This window comes from Strigops habroptila, chromosome 5 (genome assembly GCF_004027225.2).
Source record: "Strigops habroptila isolate Jane chromosome 5, bStrHab1.2.pri, whole genome shotgun sequence".
In the NCBI taxonomy this organism is placed as follows: Eukaryota; Metazoa; Chordata; class Aves; order Psittaciformes; family Psittacidae; genus Strigops; species Strigops habroptila.
Genome location: NC_044281.2, coordinates 7013086 through 7031638, shown reverse-complemented (window position 1 = coordinate 7031638; position 18553 = coordinate 7013086). Strand labels below are relative to the sequence as shown.

At 38.7% G+C, this 18553-nt stretch overlaps 1 protein-coding gene across 2 annotated transcripts; it reads right to left on the bottom strand.

Annotated features, from left to right (window-relative positions):
- Positions 1–4281: 4281 nt before the first annotated feature.
- On the bottom strand, positions 4282–17830 carry ZC3H15 (zinc finger CCCH-type containing 15). 2 transcript variants are annotated; one of them, XM_030487133.1, is made up of 10 exons: positions 17592–17830; positions 15339–15440; positions 11474–11585; positions 9696–9848; positions 8524–8615; positions 7283–7465; positions 6489–6635; positions 6152–6256; positions 5783–5909; positions 4282–5075 (listed from the first exon to the last, which is right to left on the bottom strand). In XM_030487133.1, exons 1-10 carry the CDS (start codon positions 17667–17669, stop codon positions 4882–4884), a joined length of 1293 nt encoding a protein of 430 aa, XP_030342993.1. In that variant the 5' UTR covers positions 17670–17830; the 3' UTR covers positions 4282–4881. The 2 variants fall into 2 exon arrangements, with proteins under 2 accessions (XP_030342993.1, XP_030342994.1); XM_030487134.1 differs by having other exon boundaries at positions 5783–5911; positions 6157–6256.
- Between the last annotated feature and the right edge of the window lie 723 nt (positions 17831–18553).

The window sequence follows — 18553 nt, the reverse complement described above, 5'->3', positions numbered from 1 at the left end:
TATTGTGGTCACATTTAGGGCTATAACATCATAGATGAATAAAACATCTTGGCCTTATTGCCAATAGCAGCAACAGCCACTCTCTGTAAAAAGACAAAATCTATTGAAACACAAGAACTAAAAGTGACAGACTAAGCCAAGGTCACTCCTATGCCTCTAATGCTAGTGTGAGGGAAAGAGAGAAGGGTGATTTGCAGATACCACTGTAAAAGCACTTAAGGTGTCCACAGCTACATAAAATCTGCCCAGTACATAACCGAGGGGAAAAATGACTATTTGCTTCATTAAAGATTTCACTGAGTAAGTCCCATTCGCAGCAATGAATCAAGCACCTTAAGAGAGAATTTTTAACTAAATTAATTTAAAATAATTTTTTAATTAAAATTTCTAATTCTGTTAAAAAGGTTTCTAGCACTGAAATACACCAAGGGATTGTGTTCTTCACATGTAAAATACATCAGCTCCTTTTTTTTTTTTTTATCCATTTTCTCTACTTGGCATCAAGTCAAAGCTAAGGAAGGTACAGGGTACCACTTCCTCCAAGTATTTTTCCCTAGGGGTCCAATAATACAAGCTAGGAAAAGTCACATTCAAAACAAGATGTAGCAGAGCTGTGGAATTGTTGGTTTTCCGACGGATGCTAAAAATGCAGAGGGATTCAAGGGAGAAACAGGGAACGCACTCAGAAGAGGAAGCCATCACAGGCTACATCTAGCAGAGTAAATCTTAAGAATTGTTGGAAGCAATGTACAACAAGCTCTGAGAAGTGCATGGGCTTGTCCTTTTCTTACCTTTTCCTTCCCCATGTGCCTGGCTTTTGGAGTGTGATAAATGGTCTCTTGGTCAGATGCAGTGCGGCTGCTGTTTCAGGGGTGTTTGCGGTTCCTCTGGCCTTCCCATAGCTCATTTTTCCAATTCTTGTCCTATTCTTTCTGATGTTATTCAGGGGGTATTTCTGCTGAGATACTTCAGGTAAATATACATGAGAGATGTTTGCATATGAGAACAATCTTGTTCTCTCAGTTTAGGGCTATAATAATTTCACTGCCAGGGAGACAGAGATCTAGCCTCCCTAATATTTTTAGTCATCCCATCACTACAGTTTCATTAAGTTACTAAAACACTGCACATGGCATGAGAATAACAGACACTGTTTATGAAACTTCCAAGTATGTTATTTGCAAGATATAAGCTTATAAAATATGTAAGTCTCTGTTGCTTATTACGCTCAGGTCATTTTTCAAAAGGGGCATAAACATTACAAAATAAATAGAAATCAGCATTCAGAATATCTGAGACATACTTTTTTGACACTTGTTATTCTGCACATCTGACCAACAAGCTGTGAAAGAAAACATAATACATTAAAAAAACCTAATTTGCATGTGTCAGTTCTTCATGCACCATCTATTTGCTAAATACACACAATCTATTATGACAGTATTGAATTGCAAAAAAAAGTACCACTGGTTCCAAAGCTTATCAATAGTAAAATCACCCCATGATAAAAAAAAGCAGTTGGGGAGCATTGTCCATTAAGAAATGGCAGCACTTCTGTTACAACTAATAATTTCCTATTTCATAGAATCATAGAATAGTTAGGGTTGGAAAGGACCTTAAAACCATCTATTTCCAATTTTTTTCAGGCCTTTATCAGCAGTGTTTATTATAAAACTGAAGGAGCTCTGAGTAACAAAGCAGTGGCAAGCAGAGAATTCAATCACACAGGTCTCAAAAAGAAACAAAAACAAAAAAACAACCTATGAGAATTTAAAGCTAGCCAGTTTAAGCAGTTCAAGTGTGCTACAGAAGTGGAATTTTAACATACATCAAAATTCAAAGCCAACAAATACTTTATTCCCACAATAGCAAACACTAGGAAGGAAAGGCACAGGTTTTCTGCAGCGTTTAAATTGCTTTTTTCTAGTAAAAAGGGTGCTGTGAAGGCTAAGTGCTAAACTAGTGCATTACCTCAGGGAATGTTAAAGCCATAGTTTTATTATACCTCTCACATAGCGCTCTTTTAAGATAGGAATAAAACATGCAAGGAACGGTGCGAGCTGCAAAGGACAGGAATTGCAGAGGTGTTCTTTCCCTGGCTTATGATCCTTTCCAGCCTGACCTCGACCCAGTGAGTGTCTCAGACCAAGCCTTCCTGCTCCTGTAACTGTGAAACACTAGTTTTGACCAGTACAAACTGGATGGCCACTGAAGTGAAGATACTGCTATGTTAGGATTCAGATTCTCTTTCATTTCTGCATGACTCACTTTATATCAGATTAATTTCAAGAAACTTGCATCAATAGCAATAACTCGGTGGTAAGTCACACTGAGGTGGACTCAATTATATCACAGTGTTCATTTCCAATATATTAAACATTCGCCTAGCTTAAGTCAGACCTTAGCATTCATTTTTAATTGAGCATTAACTGACTGAAACTCCCTGTCAGCTGCAAATTTAGGCTTCTTTAATCCACAAGATCAGGAATTTCTAGCAGGTTATATTCACACCTATCTTCAACCAGAAGGAACAAGAAGCAGCATATTGCTACTAATCCTCAAAAGCATGCCTGAATACTACACTAACAAAGACTAAAAAAGCAGTCACCCTGCTTTCACGGTTAGAAAGCTAGACAGACCAACCAAGCCAAGAGGTTAGAACAACTCTAGTTAGAAGTGCCAAAGTAAGCTGAAAGGCTGAAAACCAAAAAGGCATAGCAAACTACCATTTCTTGACCATGTGAAATAATCCATCAAAAACTACTGCCTACGAAACTTAAGTTTTTCTTCAATTTACAGATACTCAAGATACTCAAATACTATGCAAAGCAACTGTTTTACCACAATTTAAACATTTTACAGTGTTTAAATGATGCATGCACAATATTTGTGCATAACCAAGCCGTTTAGGCCCAAAAGAGCACGCACACACTCTCTCTCTGCTCATCTACCTCTTGTGTTTTATTAGCTGAAATGAGTTACCCCATCATTCCTCCACTGTGAAATGCAAATAATTAACACTGACTGGGCCAAGGATTTAACCTGTGTAGATCAGTGAAACAGATCAAATCAGCATTATATACAACATACCAGCCTCTAAGACACAAAATATAGAAAGCCATTTTCATTCTTGATAATGATTACTTTTATTCCCATTTAAAATATACAACTTCAGAAAATTATCCATCATACATTCTCCAGTGGTTTGCATTCTTAAGTGTCCCGATATCCAAGTATCCTACCACTGGCCAGTATAATAATCTGTCAGCACTGTTTATGGAGATTCCTCTTTTACGAAGAATCTACAGATTCTTCTTCCTATAAATATTTATATCTGATATCGCAGCTTTTCCTTAAAAACTTACATTTATAAGTCAATTTCAGGAAGCTTCTTTCTCCCAAACACTGCTTGTTGTTCCTATAGGAAAAAACAAATGCCACGAAGATCCTCAAAAGGGCAAAATAATTGAGTCAGCTATTTTAGAAAGAGCATTCAAGAGTCAATTTAGTAATGTCAGAAATAACCATTAAAGTTAATATTACCACCCAAAAGCAGTTTGAGAAAGGTCACTGACAATGCCACAAATCTTAATGACCTTTTAAGTAGTAATTTAAAGGCCTTAGGGGGAGAAAAAAAAATTAATACAAATGATATCACTAGTTCAGCAATACTGTTGCAGATACTATTAGTATGGCAAGGAGGCATAACCTACAGTCCCCTTGAAAAAGCTCCACCACTGAGAAATCTTTATGGCAGGGATTCAATAGATTTTTAAACGGATTCAATAGATTTTTAAAGGACACATTGACTTCATTTAAGCCCGACAGTAAGTGCCTACAGGGTACACCATGCAGAGTACAAGACTGCTCCACTTTGAGGCGACTTACTACTGCATAACTTGGTGTTATTTATAGAACACCAAAAATAACAGGCATTTTGCTCTACAGAGCTTGAAGTCTTTGCTAACACACAAAACACAGCAGGGAAAAGAATGAGACTCAAATAACAATGAGTGTTGTGTAATATGTATTAAATCAGTTAATAGATGGGTAGGAGAGAAGAACAGCAGGGGAAAAAGATAAATTAAAAAAAAAATTAGCAGCTGAATTTTATGCTGCATTAAGTGTAGAAAAATAATTGCAGTTAACTAATTTAACAGAAGCCATTATGACTTCTGCATCAGAACTGGAGAGAGAAGTGTTTATCGCTGTATTAGAAAATGAAGGTATTAACAGTTTGGTATGATATCCTAACTTAACAGAGAGAAATCAACACAAGCATTTTAAAGTTGATAGTTTTTATTTACAGTTTTGCTGGCAAAAGGCAGTGGGAAATTTTAAAACATTTTAAACAGAGGGCACCATATTGTATTGTATGATGTATCAGTTCACAATCTTCAATACCAAGCTGATCAAATAAAGCTAATCACGACTTGAAGCATAACCTGCATCAGCTTCATTAGAGTATGCTGCCTAAAGACACTTCAGACAGTTTCTGAATCATCACAACCACTAATAAAAAATGCAGTTCTGGTGAAGAATGTTTTATACTGTACCTGGTATCAAATTGCCCACTTACACTTGCATACTGGCAAAGCAGTTATACTTCCTACTTTTAGTCGAAAGTTATAATCTCGTTTTCTGCAACTTCAACTGTCAGGTAATTCTCAACTACTCTGAATATTTTACTGTGAGCATAGTCAAGACTGGAGTAGATGAGACTGAAGGAAAATATTCCTGGTATATGATTCGCCCATCAGAATCAGCTGGGTAACCATAAACATCCTGTTTAAGAACTCTATTCAAAAAGGAAGAAAAAAAAAAATGTAGTCAGTTTTCATTTTGTCATATAGATTTAATTCCTCATTTGAGCTTTTTAATTCATTCTTCTAAATCAAGAGTGTTTAGTTCTTCTTCTAGTTCATCCAAGTCCTCTCCAGTGAAAAGATTTTCATCAACTGGAACTGCATCAATTACTCCATTTTCCAACTCCTCATCTCCATCATTATCTTCTTCCAAGTCATTTTGCTCACTGCTGTTTATATCACCACCAGAAGCTTCACTTAATTTATTATCTGTAAATAAAAATAATTCTTACACATTTCAGTGTCACAAGTTTCTTAATCACTAATTCACAATCCCACTAAACAGGCTTTAAAGTTTTGAAACTATAAAGAAGTCACTTTATTTGAATTTCTGTAGACTTATATCAGTTAAATTGCATGTACCTGATTAATATGCAGGTTTAGGTCATCAATTATTAGAACAGGTTAAAAAACCCAAACTCTGGAACACCCAACTCCTCAAACTCCTACTTTCGTACCTGGGTCAAGCTTAATAAGCTGCTCCTACTCAATGTCTGCACTTAAAAGACTCAGTGTCTTTAAGATCAGCGTACGTATTCTGCAAGCACACCAAGATCAATATTTTGCTCTAAGAAATTACAAGCTAACATAAGCTAGCTAGAAAATATGAAGAAAACCTTAGATTTTTGTTCACATTGTTCATTCAATAATTTACTACATTAAAAAAAAAAGGAGGGGGGAACAGCTAAAACAAATATCTTCAGGATTTACATGAAGTGTCCATAAACACTACCATTTAAACTTAAATTCAAGAAAGCAAGAAGCACATAGCATTTACTACAAGCTTTTTCTTTAGTAACTACATGTACCATTGATAACAGTTTCACTCCCCTGCCCTTTTAAGCAGATCAAGAATTCATTTCTATTTGCCATTTGGGAAGCTTTAATATTAGTGATGCCTAAATAAATGAACTTACCATCTTTTTCTATTGAACTGTATGTGCTGAATCGCTCAGGACTAGCCACAGTAATACCAGTCTCATCTACAGCCTTTGGGACATACAGGTTCAAATCTACATCATTTATACACACAGGGTCTTCCATCTGAAAAATAAACCAAGATGCTCTGTGTGAATTACTTCTCTACAGAAATTCTCATTCCTACAAGATTTCTACAAAATTCTTTAATCTTCCTTTTGACACCAAAATTTTGACAAAATCTACTCTGCAGTGGTGTTAAATTAAGAACCAAGCTTATTAATTGCACTGTAAGAGCTCTCAAATTAAATGAGTTTTCACACTTGAATGTAACTTGAAATATTACTCAAGTTAATACTGTTCTTCACCTCATCATCTTCTCCCGTTCCTTGAATATAATGGGTGTCATCTGCTTCTTCATCATCTGCATCAACCAGCTCTGGGCGGAATTCAAATACTTCACGTCCACTGATCTAGTCACAGGAAAAAAAAAACCAAACAAAAACCCTCTCTTAATTTAGGGCTTCACAGAATTTATCCTGCTACAAACAAAGAAAAAAATAAAAATAAAAAAAAAAAAAAATGAGGGGGTGGAGAGGGTAGGGGGGCAAGGAAAGGAAAAGGCAATTCCAGGCCAGCTATCTTATTACAAGAACTTACTCTTACTCTTTCTTCTTACATTAAGAATTGGACGGGAGAACATACCACTAATGCTTTGCCAGCTTTAAAATCTGCTTTCCTCCTCTCCATATCTTGTTCAGCCTTATCAATTTTTTCTTGTCTTTTTCTTCTCTTCCATGCAATAAAACACTCTAGAGTAATTTTGGTAACATTTGGTCCTAAGGCAGCACGCTGTCAAGTAAAAAGACTAATTAATGCTAGAAATGGTTTCCAAAGCCTGTAACTATTAGAGAATTACTCTTTTCCAGAAACTAATTAAAAACATTTCTTTTTAATTCCATCTTCACTCTCACCACTGTTAAACACACACCATTGGCTGAGTTTGACTCAACACACAGCCTTCCTTTTAGTGAGATGAATAGACATGAAAATTAACATGAAAAGTGGAGGAGGAAAGAAGCCAATGATAATTGCTCAGGTTCAACTCAGAGCAACATTGCCAGGCAATATTGACAGAAATAATCAGAGCAGCACATAACACCTTCAGAAGGCCCCATTCTCTTGGTGTTGCTTCCTCATTACAGAGTTATATAAAAATTAAGGTGGCAGTGAGCTGGGGATGAGAAAGGCCCATAGAAGCAGTTGTAACAGATAAAGGATTAGCAACACCTGCACTAAGTATGCAGCCATAGTTTAATCTATTCACTGGGTAGTAGTTTCTAAACAAAAACATGAATCAAATACTACACATCCTTCACCCTAGCTTATGCAGCTATAAAAATTTTATACTTTGAAATTAATTAGGAAGTTATTTACAACTGTATCTTCAAAGTAATGAAAACAAATACTACCAAAAGGTACCTGTCTGACAACTTTACCTCTTTTTCTATTAGATCTTCTAAAGAAATTTCATCTTGCTTTTCCTCCTTCTTTTTATCTTTTTTTAACACAAAACCTGGAGGAAGAGCATGGCGATACATGCAGTTGTCTCCTCCACCCGGACATACCCAAAACCATCCATATTTGTTGTTTTCAATAGCATCAAGGAAATATTTGCAGACCTGTTTAAAACAAGGGTTGTTAGCACCACATTCTTTTTTCATCCCCAGCAACTTACACTAAATGTATAGCTAACTACATGTCTGAAGTACAGTAACTCAAAGCCAGTTGTGCTCAAAATAGAAGAAACATGTGAGATGCATTGCTACTAAAAAAGCAGACAAAATAAGTGCAACTAATTATGTAAAACTCATGTAGCTAAAGAGCTTTTCCCCTTTATTATAATCCCAATTTAGAAAGCCAGGATGACTTAGAAGACCGGCAAGTGTGTACTGCTTTAAAGCCAGCAGCACATGTAGATGCATGCTGACAGTCTCTCTCTTCCTGCTCACCAACACCACTGTAGTTTTAATAAAAATAAATATAATCTGCCTCAGATGTTAAACCTCCCAGCTCACGATCCTGAGCTAAAGATGTCATTCTGGAACTTCTAACAAGCAATTCATAGGTCACACTTAGCCATACTGAAGTTTACCTTTCGCAAATTTAAGCAGTATTAAAGAAACTGTCTATCTGATATTGAAAAAGAGGTGTAATAATTCTGAAGAATGAAAAAGGGATTAAGATATTATACTATTTAGCACACAAACTGAAAAATACCCTTGAAGTTAGAGGTCAGGAACTACAAATGCCTCAATTAGTAAATTTCAGCTTACAGGAGAAAACTTAAACTTATATGCTTATATGTCAGTTCATAAACAAGCCTATATACACATATATATATATATATATATAGCAGTTGCTGGAACAAGATAAGACCTAACTAACCATAATACTTGAATCTTCTAAGCAAGGGTGATGCATTAGATATATTACAAATTCCTTCAGCATTTCTATTATGAAAGCACTTCATCTGCATACCATTTGTATTTAACATGAGAAAACACCTTATGATAACTGAAAAAGCTTTTTTTTAATAAATACATTATTATAAATACTGTATACTCAGAATATTGCTACAACCCACTCAATCTTAAACATAACAATAAATGTATCTAATACCAGTCTGCAGTTAACTCTCTACTACAGCCCAGTTGAAAAAAAAAAAAAAAAGACATACTATTTGAGTTTTGGGTTTTTTCTTTTCCGCCTCACCATGCTTCTTGTTCACCACTTCTTCCAGCTTCTTCTCATCCCAGTTATCCATTGTATCTAGAAAAAGACAACGGAAAATACCAGGCACTAAAATTTCAAATACTAAACAAGGCTGTAGAGTTGCTTTTCTCCCTAGTAACAGTTTTAATATGCAATTTTTACATTTTAGTTATAGAATGGAAAGTAAATTCAGGCTTTTATAATGAAGTTTTCCAACTCTCCTATGCTGCTCACAAGACTGTTTCCTCAAAAGCCTCAGAAATTCATATTTTGACAGGCATAAAGTGTGTTTCAGTTAAAGACTAAAAAATTGCATCATTCCATCTGTACATTAGCAAGCATGGACAAGGGAGAAGAAAAAGGTTATGACTGAGTAAAAGAAAAGGTTGAAGGCTAATGACCAAAAATACAAGTAATAGAACTTGAGGATCGAAAGAGATAATATTAAATTTTATGTGTTGAAGTTAAAAGAAGGTTCCATCAAAAGCAGCAAGATCGCCAACGGCAACAGTAGTAGTGAATCTGTGGGAGCCTACCACATTCATTTATGATGACAGAGGCTAAAATTCAAATGAAGACTGAGACATGATGAATTGAGGAAAACCAAAAGAAACTATTTTGACTATAAAATCTCTAACCCCTGCTAAGTAAAAGTAAAATCCAGAGTATGTAGCAAACAAATGATCTGGGGAAAGGAGATAAGTCACACAAAAAACTCTAAAGAGTATCCTGAATTCTGCAAGCGTGCACATTTGGGCAAACACTAGTAATAATTCTGGAAGACAACTCTGGTTGCTCTTTATGCTTCCTCCTTTTGCACTTCTATTCTATAGAAATCAGAAGAAACCAGCAACTACCAGAAAGATCAAACACTGTATAACTTGCTACCTATATGATGTAATATGTTATAGAGCAGAATTGAAAAAACACCATCCAGTGTCACTAGGTCAAATTTTTTTCTGAATAAGTTATTAAGAAGCATGTTCACAAGCATTCTTTAAGAAAGCTTCGCTGTTGTTTATCATTTTGGTCACTGACCAGGTTCTTCAGAATCACAACCACAAGACGACTCTTAAAATTAAAAGTCCAGTTTCAGAATCAGAATAGTTTACTAGCAATTTTGTATAAGTATTATACCTTTTTCAAGGTCCTCATCTCTTGCATCAATGTAGACACTTCGTTTTTCACCCTTCCGTTCCAGAGACAAATCATGAGAAAACTTGCACTTGTCTCCCTTAGTGCATTGTCCTTGCTTGAAGAAAGCACAAACTACAGATTTGGGGTCAGCACCTGAGGGAAGAATGTTTTTTTTATATTTTAATATTACTTTTAAGCAAAAGCTGTATGTTAAAAGTTCTGAGAACACAATCTTTAGGACCTGTTTTTAAAAACGGAAGTTTTTTTAATATGAAGTTCATCACAAGTAAATACTTCATGCCCTGAAAACGTCTTATTTAGTTCGTATAGCATGATATTTGCATTAAGTATTGAAGCTGGCACTGCACTATTTGAAGAAACATGGACAGCAGTTTGCCTGAGCAAATTATTCATTCATATAATGTAATACATACAAGATCCCGCTCTGGGCAACTTCCTTCCTATACAATAAGATAATTTGCCTCTAACACACAGTAAAGCATCTCCTGATTTCAGCCTTTCCTTAACGGATCAACAGCACAGTAGAATAAATTATAATAATCTAAGCTGCACTCATTCACTTTCTTTAAAAATAGAAAAAAAATGGCTGCTCATACAGTATGAACTACTCAGTCAACCTAATCACAATTTAAGTAAGTATCATCCCACTAAAGTAATTATTTGACCATAACAAGGCGAGAGAAGAAATGAAAGCAAGTAGAAACGTATTCATGAGACACGATTAAATCAGAAATACTTTACTTGTAATATTCATTAAACGCTTATGTAAGATTTTAAGCTCGAGTTTTTCACTTGCTGTTTTTACACCGAGTGCAAGTCACCAGTGGCTAGAGTGTGTATGGCAATACCTAGTTAAATTCTCAGCTAAAGTAATCTAGTTTTTAAACAGGGAGTGGATCCATAAGAAAGCTTGTTGGCAGTCTCAATAGAAAGCCAAGGCTTTAATTAGGACAGTATTAGTCCTCTGAAATAACTGTAAATCAAGAGCTACTTTATTTGGAGAAGATTGACCACTGCAGATCATAAACAGAAAACTGGCCTTTGCTGCTGCTAAGTGCCACAGTGAGCAAATACCAGGTTTGCTTTAAAGACGTACTTTGAAGTCACACCTGCTTAGCCAAAAATTGTGCATAATTAGTTCCAGAAGATTAATAAAGCAAAGGGTTGATAACATTTAGTTAATTCCAAAAAGTATGACTTTTTTCTCCCGCATGGCAGCCAACTGCAGAGTTTCCCAGAGGTATCGAACACTTAAACACTTATTTTTCATCACAAAATGAGTTTGTTCAATAACCAAGTTCAAGACCACACTTCTGAAACCAAGTCCTACTGTTAATTGTGAGGCAGGACAGAAGTAATTGGAAAATTTACTGTTCTGATTTGAACATGATTTTTACATGATGACAATAGTTATATTAAATGCCTTGTTTCCTGCAGAGACAGGCTGCTTTAAACAAATACCATCACACACATAAAACCCCATGCCACTCATCCAGAAGCATCTAATTAATAAATCTGAATACAACAAAGTATCTATAGCTGTCCTGTCAATATCAAGGTAGCTTTTGATATTTAACGATCTTCCAAAAAAAAAAATCAAACCCTTACTGCCAAAGTACATGGTACACTACAGAGAGAAAGAAACAGCCATACCTACTTCATTAAAAAAAATGAACTGACATTTTTAAAGGTTTCTTTTACCTGAAGTAGATATATGAATAAGAGAACATAGTTGAAGAGCATTTAGTTACTCATACCTTTGCTAATTTTCTGTGCAGCAACCACAGGCTTGAAGAGTTCATTTAATTCTTGTAATTCTTTTTTCTTATCTTCTTTTTTTAGTTTCTTCTCACTTTCTGATTGAGCAGCCTATAATGAACCCAAATTTGAAGTTATTAATATACAATTAGAATGACATTACTCACTTCACCTGAACTGTACATTAAAATAGCAAATCATTCTAAATTAGTTTATAAGGAAGGAGGAAAAGAACCTGTGATTTCTAAGTTTCTCTGAATTCCTGGCCTTGCACGAATGGCCAGTGCCATTTAGTGGTACTGACCTTTCAAAAAGAAGATATTTCAAATGTAATTTGTCAGGGGTGTGAAATGCTGGCAGGTACCATTAGACGACTCTAGTTACCTCTATTGCACCTTTACAGACTAGGAAATCGAGTGCAAGATATTGAGAGTAGGAGAGGAAAATGAGTTGCTCCTTTGTGATACGCTAACAATGCAACTATTCAACGAGGTTACTTTCCAGATCTGTGCAAAAAGCCTCTCTGTCTTTAGTGCCTTACATGCTGCTTTGCTCTTTCTCTTCATGTATACCAGTATAATTCCAGGAAACTTCTGTAGAAGTTGGAAACTGCTTTTAGAACACTATTTGTCTGAATGGATATAAATTCAACATATCAATGCTTCATTGAAAACCAGTGGTTTGTAAGACAAGAACATTTGTTTTACAGGTACTAGGAGCCAAGGACTGAAAAACAAGATCACCTAGGAAAGGAAAAATTTGTGTCAAAGAAAAAAAAAAACCTGTCTTACCCTTTTTGGATAAGCCAGAAAAGGCCTGTATCTATACCAGAGCAGCAGAGAGAGATGAAGGCAGATGAAAGAGGACATGGGAGAAACGTAATTAGATTCCAGGGAACTACAAGCTGGTCAGTTTTACCTTGGTGCCTGGCAAGATCAAGCTGCAGATCCTCCTGGAAAGTATAATAAGGCATATGGACAATAAGGGGGCGACTGGTAACAGCCAACATGGCTTCACTAACGACAAATCATGCCTGACATTTGGTGGCCTTCTACGATACAGCCATTGAATTGCTGGGTAATGGAAGAGCAACTGAAATCATATACCTGGACTTGTGCAAGGCATTTGACACTGTCCCTCACAATATCCTTGTCTCTAAATTGAAGAGTCATGGATTTTACAGATGGACCACTCAGTGGATAAGGAATTGGCTGGATGGTCGCACTCAGAGTTGTGGTCAATGGGTCAATGTCCAAGTGGAGACTGGTGACAGTGACCCTCGGGGGTCAGTGTTGGGACTGGTCCTGTTCAACATTCTTGTCAGTGACATGGACAGCAGGACTGAACGTGCCCTCAGCAAGTTTGCTTATGATGCCAAGCTGTGGGGCACAGTCAACATGCTGGAGAGAAGGGATGCCATCCAGAGGGACCTGGACACACTTGAGAGGTGGACCAGCCTCATGAAGTTCAACAAAGTCAAGTGCAAGGTCTTGTACCTGGGTCAGGGCAATCCAAAGCACAAATACAGGCTGAGCAGAGAGTGGAATGACAGCAGCCCTGAGAAGAAGGACTCGGCCAGTTGGTTGATTAAAAGCTCAACATGAGCTGGCAGTGTGCACCTGCAGTTCAGAAAGCCAACTGTGTGCATCAAAAGGAGCATGACCAGCAGGTCAAAGGAGGTGATTCTACCCCTCTACTCCACTCTTATGAGATGCCCACCTGCAGTACTGTGTTCAGCTCTGGGGCCCCAACACAAGAGAGATGTGGACCTGTTGGAGTGAGTCCAGAGAAAGCCAGAAAGATGCTCTGAGGGCTGGAACACTTCTGCTATGGAGACAGGCTGAGAGAGCTGGGCTTGTTCAGCCTGCAGAAGAGAAAGCTTCAGGGAGACGTTAGAGCAGCTTCCAGCACCTAAAGGGGCTACAAGAAATCTGGAGAGGGACTTTTTATAAGGGCCTGTAGGGACAGGAGAAGGGGAAATAGCTTTAAACTGACAGAGGGGAGATTGAGATGAGATATGAGGAAGAAATTCTTTACTGTGAGGGTGGTGAGGCCCTGGCACAGGCTGCCCATAGACATTGTGGCTGCCCCATCCCTGGCAGTGTTCAAGGCTAGGCTGGACGGGGCTTGGAGCAACCTGCTCTAGTGGAAGGTGTCCCTGCCCGTGGCAGGGGGTTGGAACTGGATGAGCTTTGAAGTCCCTTCCAACACAAACCATTCTATGATTCTGTGATTACTTGACTCTTATCCTTAAGGGATGCTAGTGAGACTAACACCATCATACAAGTATGCAGGATACTTTGTTAGTAAAATAATATTTTACATACAGTAAAAACTGTAATCTTAAAAAAGGAGCTGGAAATCTGGAAAAAATATGCCAAATTGTTTTAAAAGAGAATTGATTAGTTTGAGCAGTTTTCATACTTAAAGGCCCTATTTTATATAACATGCAGACCCATATGTTAACTACAAAAAGGAGTACTTTAAGCATTGCTTTTGTTTCACCCTAGGGTTCAAAAAGCATGAGGCTGACTTTTAAAAACCCCAAACAAATAAGAGGAAAAAAGAAAAAAAAAAAACCACAAAAAACCCAAACCACCACCCAACACATAAACAAACAAAAAAAAAATTCACAATCAAAACTCAACAAAACCTTGACAGCAATTCCATTTGTATCTCAGAACTCAAGAAAAATTGCCTTAAAATGTTTTTTCTTTCTCAGGGACAACCCTAACTGAAAACTATTTTACAAGCTAAGAAAGTACGAACCAGTCTAAAAATCAGCTTCCAACTTCCATCAGTCAATAGCTATGAACATTTGAGAAACAAATTACTGGGGTAGTTTACATAGTGGTATTCCTATACATGCTACAGATTTAGGGATTTCGTACAGAAATTTCAGAAGGACCATTCGAATAACACCAATGTTTTTGAAGCGACATCAAAGCAGTCCTCCTCTCCACAACAAGAAATTATTAGATCTAATGACCCAAATATCAACTTCAAAGCTGTACTTGACATTTGTTACTTCACCCTTATGATATATAAGGAATTTACCATAAATTATGACATCATTAATTTAGCCAATGCAAATATTCTACAAGCTTATTCACAGACCACGAAGCTGTGTAAATACTTACCAACTAGCTCCCCCTAGCACTGCAGAAGTAAGAGACCTGGCTTGCTTCCCCAATAATACTGTTTTCATGAAACCCATGCTTTCTCATTAAGTATCTAACGGCGTATCTCAGCCACATCACATTTTAATTCATCATACAGAAGAGCAGTGTTAGATGGTGGCTCAGAATTTCAGGTTTTTTGATCATTTCACCAAATAGATGCAGACTTGTTTCCACTTTAAATTAATAATAAATACTTCCATAAGTAGAACAACAAGCACATACAGGCTTATACTTCTTCTAATCTTACCCCTATTTGAGTTTTATTATTAGTAACAACTATACATATTTTTAACCATTGACTGTTTCTTAGAGTAGGTGGGAATTATAGAAAAAAGAAAATGAACTTACAACTGTACTTCGCTGATAGCCAGTTTCTACAGCTTCATTTGAGATACACCCTAGTTACTTTACTATCAAAATACAATGTCAACAAAACCCCCACCCTTGTTGTGGGTTGCTTTTTTAAAAACCAAACAAACCAAACTTCTATACTCTGTACTACCTTTACACAGGTACATCCTTCCTACTTAGACAGGATTGCTAGTGAATCTGTGCCAGCCACAACACATTAGGCAAGTAACATATCAACTGTTTTCTACTTCAGGATTAGATGACAATCTAGATGTCTAATGAAAGATGATTTAACTCTACAGTGGGAAAACATTACAGAATAAATGCTTACCTGACGTGGATTTTGCTGACCAAATTTAACCTGGTGAGTCACAGCCTTGATGAATTTCTGTTGTTTTGCACCTTTTTTATTCTTTAGGCCAAATGTTTTGTCCTAAATCAAAAGACACAGCCACATTAACTGAAACAACTTTGTAACACCCCACCCCACCCCAAAAAAAAAAAAAAAAAAAAAGGACTTGCCACTCCTCTCAAGTTTTCAGTCAAACACACAGAATATTTCCTCTAACAACACAAGCTATCCAAGCAGCAGCATGGACAATAGTTAGACCTCTCACATCATGTTTAAAATTTGCTTTTCAAAAGAACCTACTAAATGCTGCCACCCAAGTAACATCTGAGGAAAGTATGAAGACTGAGTAGCGATAAGTTTGCCTTTTATTTTCCTATGTACCTGAAATAACTTCTATCTTCAAGTATTAAATGTTACATATTTGTTATGCAGGTGAGTATTGCCACATGTAACATATTATACTTTTTATTTTCAATTATTTCACACTTTTAATTTTTTAATTAACTTGAAGATAAGGCCTTTCCCTATGTCAAGTCCAGACAGACTTCCTAAACTCCACTGCAAGAACTTTGTTTGCTGCCTGAAACAATTTTTCCTTTGCATCTCCGTTTTTACTGTCAGAACAGTTTCTATACCAGACCTATCAAAAATGTACTTAGGAAAAAAAAAAATAGCCCACTATCACACCAGTATTTGAATCAGAAACTATTTCCTGCAATCGAAATGCCTACATTACAAACCTATCCATACTATCGACTCGATATCAACACTTTTTTCGTTCAAGGAACAAGTAATAGATGTTCATTCAGTGATAAGACCTCTGTTTAAACATACTCTTGGAAGCTCTAACAATCCAAAAATATATTAAAGAATGATAGAATAAACAGTTCCAACTTTCCGAAGTCACTCTGTTTTCAGATGTATCCCCTGTCAACAGGGGTTAGTCCTCAGTTACTTTATGCCAATTTGAGAAGTCCGTAATTTGTAAAATAACTAGCTGGAAAAGAAAATACATTGTTCACACACTTGATTTCTGTGCAAATGAAACACAGAGTATATAATCACTGTGTATTTTGTGTAATATTTGTTAATAATCAATGTCAATCTTTCTCCTTCCAACTGCACGTTTTCATAATAAAAAGCAGAATTTTTGTATGTACCTGGATTCAGCAAGAACATCAGAAAATCTGAAGCCAACAGAGAGCAAGAACAGCCACTCTAACATTCCCAAATAACATAGACACAATAATCCACAGTGCTAGATTTAAAAGAACACTTGCATTAGATGGATATTCTGCCCAAACAGCAGAGCAGCTACTATCTTTCATGCCAACAGATGCAGGCAAACATTTAATTTTCTATAACTGCTCTCTCCTTGTATCTCAACATAGCTTTTTTTTTGCACAGAGGAAGATTTGCACGACTATCCTAATAATCAACACACACACCTTCCTAGCAGGTTTTTAAAACATCTGGTTTTACCATTGGATTGGGCAACAGAAGTTTAAATAAAATATGAGATATTACTGATTAATCTTCAAATTATTTTGCATTCAACTTCTAAGAAAGACTTACTGGATTGTTATTCTAGCAAATACCTCCTCAACCACACAGGTCAAAATGCAACAAACAAACAAACAAAAAAAAAAAACCAGCGCCCAAAACAAAGCACACGTGTTTTAAACTGAAATGCAAATCAACACCTCAGGAAGCTGACCTTGGAAAACACAAGAACATGCAGAACACAGAAATGGAGAGGATAAAGGTTAAGAAAGAAAAGGAAAAAAAAAAAAAGAAAAAGAAAAAAAGAGAAGGACGAGCACTGCCGTCAGATCCCCGTGAGTCTAAAGACAGCTCTGACCTGAAAGCGTCCAAGCAGAAAATCCAAACCCCACTCCAAGACACGCAGCAGGCGCTAACACAATTTAAAAGGCGACGGTCTGTTATGTGACAGATACGGACGGCGCTGGGGCCACCAAGCCAACTTGCCTCCACCACGGACGATTCGGGGTTGGCCTCGGGCACCAGTAGCGGGCCCTCAGGGAATGAAGCAGACGCCGGCAACACCGCCCGCACCACCGCCACAGGGGAGCGACGGAGGACTCAGGGGAAGAGCTGCCCGTGCCCGAAGGGGAACAGCAGGAAGCGGCAGGCCCCGGCATAGTCATGGAGAAGGCCGCGGCAGGAGAGCGGCCCGCCCGGTGTGGGCCGACGCGGCCCTGTTCACCTTACCTCGATTATCTTCTCCTTCTTCTTCTGGTCCGCCTTCTTGCTGCCCCCCGCCGGTTGCTGCTGCTTCTTGGGGGGCATGGCGGGAGGACGGGACGGCAGGCAGGGCGACCTCAGCTCTCGCTCGGAGGCTGTGAGGGCCGCGGGGCAGGCGGGCCGGCGCCGCCGCCGGGGAAGCGCAACCGATCCCGGTTGTGATGCCAGCGGCCGCGAAGCACGCTGGGAAGGCAACGCGCGAGGGCCCAATTAACCTCCCGGCAGGCAGCGCGCTGCGGGGCGACGGCCGGGCGCTCTGTCTGACGTCACGGGGGGTGGGGCCCGCCAGGTGGTGCGGCGGGGCCGGGCTGGTGCCGAGGGACGGTAACAGGGGCCCGGGCGTGGGGACCCCATCGGTGGAGCCTGGTGGCACCGGGTAAACGTGGGGCCGGAGGGCGGCTGCCGGCAGTCATGGGCGCGGTCTCCCCCGTGTCTTCTGCAGGGATCGTGCCGCGCTATGAGGAGAAATGGTTGTGTGAGGGGGATGGTGGTCCCCGCGAGGGCCCTCCCCGGGTGAATCCCAGCCCACCTCTGGGAAAGGCGCCTTGTGGTGGGCAGTGAGCGGTTCCCCAGCGGGAACCGGGGCCTGTGCCTCGGTGGGCGGCGGCTGGGTGGAGGTGCCCGCGCCGCCGCCGTACTCAGCGGCATCCCTGCCAGCGGGCGGGTGCTGAACGAGCTGCCGTGATGAGCCCGAGCCCCGCCGAGCACAGCAGCTGTCCAGCAAGCAGCAAGTTCAGATGCTGACTAACGGGTTCAGAGTGGTGGCTGGCCATGCATTGGTAGGGATGAGCGTCTGCCTTGTGGGATCAGACACCTTTAGCAGCGCTGCTGCTCTCGGAAAGCGCCGAAGGGGAAGCCCCGCTGTAAAAGTGGCAGGTGGTGAAAAGCCTGCCAGCACATTTGTGAGCAGCTGGATGTAGGACCCCAAT